This window comes from Scyliorhinus canicula, chromosome 17 (genome assembly GCF_902713615.1).
Source record: "Scyliorhinus canicula chromosome 17, sScyCan1.1, whole genome shotgun sequence".
NCBI classification, from domain to species: Eukaryota; Metazoa; Chordata; class Chondrichthyes; order Carcharhiniformes; family Scyliorhinidae; genus Scyliorhinus; species Scyliorhinus canicula.
In genome coordinates, this window is record NC_052162.1 from 56,365,337 (window position 1) to 56,371,336 (window position 6,000).

Here is a 6,000-nt window from a genome sequence, read left to right on the forward strand (position 1 = left end):
CAATCACTAGGAGGGCTAATAGGACTCTCTCTGAAAGCCTCCCTACAATCTCTGAAAACCTCCCTAAATAAATACAAACATCCCCACTGACACGTGGGAACCACTTGTCTCCGATCGCACAAACTGGAGAAGAAGCATCCGTGATTGCGCCAGTCACCTCAGGCGTCGTAGGGTAGAGCACATAGAGGCCAAGTGTAAACAGCGGAAGGAGAGGGCAGGATCCAGAGCGCCCCACCCACCTCATCAAGCACCACCTGCAAAACCTGTGGCAGAGTCTGTGGATCGAGGATCGGACTATTCAGCCACCTCGGAACCCACCTTCCCGGAGTCATCCTCGACACTGAGGGACTGCCGAAGAAGGAGAAGAGTAGGTATCAATTGTAGTTTAGAAGAATGAGAGGAGATCTTATTGAAATTTTCCTAATGGGTGAAACTAGAACTGGGGGATACTGTTTAAAAATAAGGGATCTCCCGTTTAGGATGAGAATTTGCTTTCTCTCGGAGGGTCTTTAACCTCTTCCCCAGAGAGCAGTGCAGACAGGGTCATTGAATATTTTTAATTCTGGCTTAGATCGATTTTTAATATATGGGTTTGGGTGCAGGAATACAGAGATTAAATCAGATTAGCCATGATGTATATAAATGGACCATCTTAAGGGGACTGAATGGCCCACTCCTAATTTGTATCTTCATATATATGCTTGTGTGTATATATTGATCATAAGACATGGGAGTAGAAGTCAGCCACTGGACCCATTGAGTCTGCTCTGCGAGTCAATGAGATCATGGCTGTTATATGATCCTCAACTCCATTTTCCTGCCTTATCTCCATAACCCTTGATTCCCTTACTTTCTATCTAAGCCTTGAACATATTTAACGATCCAGCCCCTGTAGTTCTCCGCGGTAAAGAATTCCACAGATTCACTACTCTCTCAGAGAAGAAATTCGCTCATCTCTGTATTAAATGGATGACCCCTTACTCTGAGATTATACCCCCTGGTCCTAGATTATCCCACACGAGGAAACATCCTCTCAGCATCTACCCTGACAAGCCTCCTGAGAATCCTATATGTCTCGATATGGTCACCTCTCATTTTCCTAAACTCCAGTCTACTCAACCTCTCCTCACAAGAAAATCCCTCCATACCCAAGATGAATCTAGTGAACTTTCTCTGAACTGCATCCAATGCCACTCTATCGCTCCTTGGATAAGAGGGACAAAGCTGTTCGCAGTATTCCAGGTGTGGTCTGGTCTAACTGGTGCCTTATAGTTGTAGCAGGACCTCCCTATTTTTATACTCCATTACCATTGAAATAAACATTCTGTTTGCCTACCCAATTACCTACTGATGTTGCATGCTAGCTTTTTGTGATTTATGCATGATGACCCCCAAATCCCTCTGTGCTGTCTTTTTTGCAGTCTTTCTCCATTTAAATAATATTCAGCTCCTTTATTCTTCTTACCAAAGTGCATAACCACACTTTCCTGCATTATACTCACCTAACCTGTTTATATCCCTCTGTAGACTCTTTGTGTCATCCTCATTAGTTGCCTTCCCACCTATTTTTATGTCATCTGCAAACTTGGCAATAGTGCATTCACATACCTTGTCCATGTCATTAATATATATTGTGAATAATTGTTGCCCAGCACACATCCCTGTGGCATGCCACCACTAGTTGCAGGTTGCCATCGGAAAATGCTCCTCATCCAAATTCTGTCTATCAGTTAGCCAATCCACTACCCATGCTAGTATATTATCCTCAAAAACATGGGCTCTCATCTTATTAAATGTCCTTTTGTATGGCACTTTTTGGAAATACAAGTATATTGCATCTATTGGTTCCCCTTCATCTATCCTGCTTGTTACCACCTCAATTTTAATACATTTGTCAGGTGTGGGGCTGCCCCACAATGGGAAGTCCCATTGATCAGCCAGCGAAACGGAGCATCTTGCCGGCGTGCTGAACCAGAAATCTGGCGAGGCGGGATGGAGAATCCAGCCTCTGATTTATGAAGCCATGCTGATTCTGCTTGATTATATTATGCATTTCTAAATGTTCTGCTATTACATCCTTTATATGGATTCTTAATATTTTCCCAATGATAGAAGCTAAACTAACTGAGCTATAGTTACTTGTTTTTTTTCTCCCTTCTGTTTTGAATAAAGGTGTTACATTGGCAGTTTCCCAATCCTCTGGAAATTTTCCAGAATTTTAGGATTCTTGGAAGATTACTGCCAGTGCATCCACTATCTCTGTCGCTGTTTCCTTTAATATCCTGGGTTTGATGTTCAAGCCTTCAGCAACCAAGGTCTTAAGCTCTGGAATTTTCTCTTTTAACCTCTCCACCTCTCTACTTTGCTTTGCCCATTTAAAACATTGTTTCTTTTAAGCTTTTGGTCATCTGCCCTAATATATCCTTAAGTAGCTCGCTATTGTATTTTACTTTACAATGCTCCTGTGAAGTTCCATAGGACTTTTTAGCAGGTTAACAGTGTTATAAACATAAGTTGAGGACTCTGGTTCTGTGCACGTTGGAGTTTAGAAGGATGGGGGGGGCGGATCTTATTGAGACTTGCAGGATAATGCGAGGCCTGGATAGAGTGGACATGGAGAGGATGTTTCCACTTGTAGAAAAAACTAGAACCAGAGGACACCATCTCAGACTAAAGGGACGATCCTTTAAAACAGATGAGGAGGAATTTGTTCAGCCAGAGGGTGGTGAATCTGTGGAACTCTTTACCGCAGAAGGCTGTGGAGGCCAAATCATTGAGTGTCTTTAAGACATAGTTGGATAGGTTCTTGATTAATAAGGGGATCAGGGGTTATGGGGAGCAGGCAGGAGAATGGGGATGAGAAAATATCAGCCATGATTGAATGGCGGAGCAGACTCAATGGGCCGAGTGGCCTAATTCTGCTCATACGTCTTATGGTCTAAGGTCATATATTTCCCTATCAAAAACAGTAATAGAAGCAGAATCTGCAGAAGGTTTCAAAGCAGAAACAAATGAATAATTGTAAAAGGAGGAAGTACAAGGAAGTAAGGGGAAAAGAGCTGTCGTTTAGGGCTAAGTGGATAGATTAGTGAACCAACACCGAGACAATGTGATGTCTTCTAGTTCTGTCATTGAATTGATTTAATTTCAGGTTTTCTTTAGGAATCCATTCTTACAGTAGCTTTTTAAAATTTTGTTTGTAATTACATGTACTGCAAAAATATTTTCCAATAAAATACAGCAACTTAAGCTCAAGGGAGAAACCTTGTGACTATTTATTTATTCAGGTGATATGCTGTCCTGAAAGTCAGCTTTATGCGCCTCCTTCCAACTCTAAAATGTAACTTATGAGGGGTTGCAGGATTATTATCATTGCTACGCTGTCTGTCAGCTTTCAACTTCAAGAGTGTTGTCACTGATCCTTCATTCCCACTTGAGAACAGCAAATAAATAAAAATAGGACAAGGAAAATCAGATTTTTACAGCATTCTTTTAAGCTAAACTTGTTGAGCATTTTATCTCTTCACCTTCTCAATGCACTCTTCCTGCTCTTGAATAACAATTAATGCCCCCTAAATAACTGGGCAGTGACTGTCCCATTGTAATCTCGCCCTGGGTACCTCACCCAAATGAGCATTCTACATGTTTTTGCCTTATCAAATAATATTGACTGGCTATTCAGTTTGGAAGGCATCATGCAGTTTCTGACACCAGCATATGCACACGTTCCAGCAAACGTTAATGGAAAATGGCAGATTTCCCATCCTATAGATGTCGAGTTCAGAAAGTTAATTGTTCATTAATTGTTAATTACTATTTAATGGAAATTGCACTTGAAACATTTCTGATCTGTACAGATCCATTTTTTACTGAGCAGTAAAACTTGTGCTTGGTTAACGGACAGGAAGCAAAGAGGCATAAATGTGGAATTCTGAAGTTGGCAGGCTGTGACTAATGGGGCCTCAGCTATTTACAATATACATTAATGACTTTCTGAGTAATTTATCTAAGTTGCTGATGTTACAAAGTTCGGTGGGGATGTAAATTGTGAAGAGGACACATGGCTGCAAAAAGATATCGACAGGTTATGTGAGTGGGCAGCAAGATGGCAAATGGGCTATATTGTGGGGAGGTGTGAGGTTATTGATGTTGGTCATAATAGAAAAGTAAAGTACTTTTTAAAAGGTATAATTGGAAATTGGAAAGCTTGTGAATGTTGGTGTTCGGAAAAGGAACACAATAAGTTAGCATGCAGATACAGCAAGCAATTAAGAAGCAATGACATGTTGGTCTTCATTGCAAGGCAATTGGAGTACAAGAAAAAGGAAATCTTACAACAAGGCCTTGGTGAAACCTGAAGTCCTGTGTATGGCTTTGATCGGCATATGTAAGGAAGAATATACTTTAATTGGATATGTATAGTGCAGGTCCAGAAGATTGGTTCCTGGGATAAGAGGATTGTCCTTCAATGAGAGACCTATATTCCCTGGAGTGTGGAACAATGAGAAGTTATCTCACTGAAACATTCAAGATTCTGAAGGAGCTTGACAGAGTAGACGCAGGGAGGTTATTTCTACTGGCTGGGGAATGGTAAACACAGTCTCAGGATAGGTGGGTTGGTCACTTGGGACCGAGATGAAGAAAAATTTATTCACTCAAAGGATTGTGAATTGTTGCAATTCTGTTCGACTATAATTAAGACTGGGATAGACAAATGTTTGGTGTCTGAGTGAATCCGGGGATATGGGAAGAGGGCAGGAAAGTGGAGTTGAAGTCCAAGGTCAGTCATGATCGTATTCAATGGCAGAGCAGGCTCAACTGGCTGTATGGTCGATTGCACCTACCCCATGTGGTCTAGTGTCTGAGATGTTGGGTACTAAGACACCCATTTTAACAAATCACATGTAATAATTCCATGCTAAATTCTATTTGGTTAAATCCCTCTTATTCCAACTATTTGCTTCCTACGAATGGACTCTGCAACCTTGCTGCTAGTGTGTGAGAAACAAATAATCCTGTCTGGGCACCAAACACTGAATTCTTTGTTTTGATGCAGGTAAATCAACTACCATTCCCATTTTCTCATCGGAATCAGTTTGAGAAGAGTATCTGTGCCCCCATTGGGAATACGTGGAATACTGAGAGAGCAACGCAGAAGTTGACTATGCCAAAAATTGTGACAAAAATGGGAACAATAATTGAGCCAATATCTGAGGATGATTTGCTTCAAGATAAGAAAAGTAGGACAGAAAAAGTAGGACGGAATCCTCATCAACACAGAAAAGTACAGAAGAAGAAACCATCTCGTTGATGTCAAAACCATTGTTGCTTCAACAACAAAATTACTAACTGCTGGAGTGTCCAACAGATCCATGGTCTGTTATGTAATGATGGATTTTTGTCATTCCCTTGCAGAATGTATGTTAATAAAATCTACTGACCAGATCAGAGTTTTGTCCCATCTTGGCTGCAGTACAATGTGCTGAGGTGCCCTCTGACTCACATTTTGTGGAGTGATGAAGGAAGAGGTCAAAACTGTGTTCTAACACATTACAATAAAGAGTGGCTTTACAAATAGCAAGAGTTCATAATAAATCATGAGGGAGAATTGCAGCTCATTTGTCATGGCCCCAACTATTGCAGGTGAACCTCTTGACTGCATAATCCAGGGAAGGCAAGGCCTTCCTGGATAGATTGGATACTGAAAGGAGCAGTATTCCTTAATGAAAACTGCAGTGATACAATGTGTAGTTACTACCATACTAGAGTAGAGATGGAAAGGAATGGTTTTTAATGTCTGTTCCCTTCCCTTGCTTGAAATTGTTATTTATTTTCCAGGATATCATTTCACAGGTGATGCATCTCACTCAAGTGACCTTCAGTAATGTGAGGTCTCTGACAGTGACTGCTGGCGGGTTTTTGAACTGAGGTGAGCCCAATCCTGGCAAAAGCATTGCCTCTGTAGGGAATTGGGAGGATCTTAGAATTTACAGGACAGAA

At 41.1% G+C, this 6,000-nt stretch overlaps 1 protein-coding gene across 2 annotated transcripts in view; it reads left to right on the top strand.

The window, feature by feature from the left end:
* si:dkey-251i10.3 (uncharacterized protein LOC553498 homolog) overlaps positions 1 to 5,577 on the top strand; it is a 48,462-nt gene extending 42,885 nt beyond the window's left edge. For both annotated transcript variants that reach the window (XM_038775253.1, XM_038775254.1), the window contains exon 14: positions 5,057 to 5,577. In XM_038775253.1, the coding sequence (XP_038631181.1) occupies positions 5,057 to 5,311 (255 nt within the window). In that variant the 3' untranslated portion in view covers positions 5,312 to 5,577. The remainder of the gene's footprint in view (positions 1 to 5,056) is intronic.
* Positions 5,578 to 6,000: the final 423 nt, after the last annotated feature.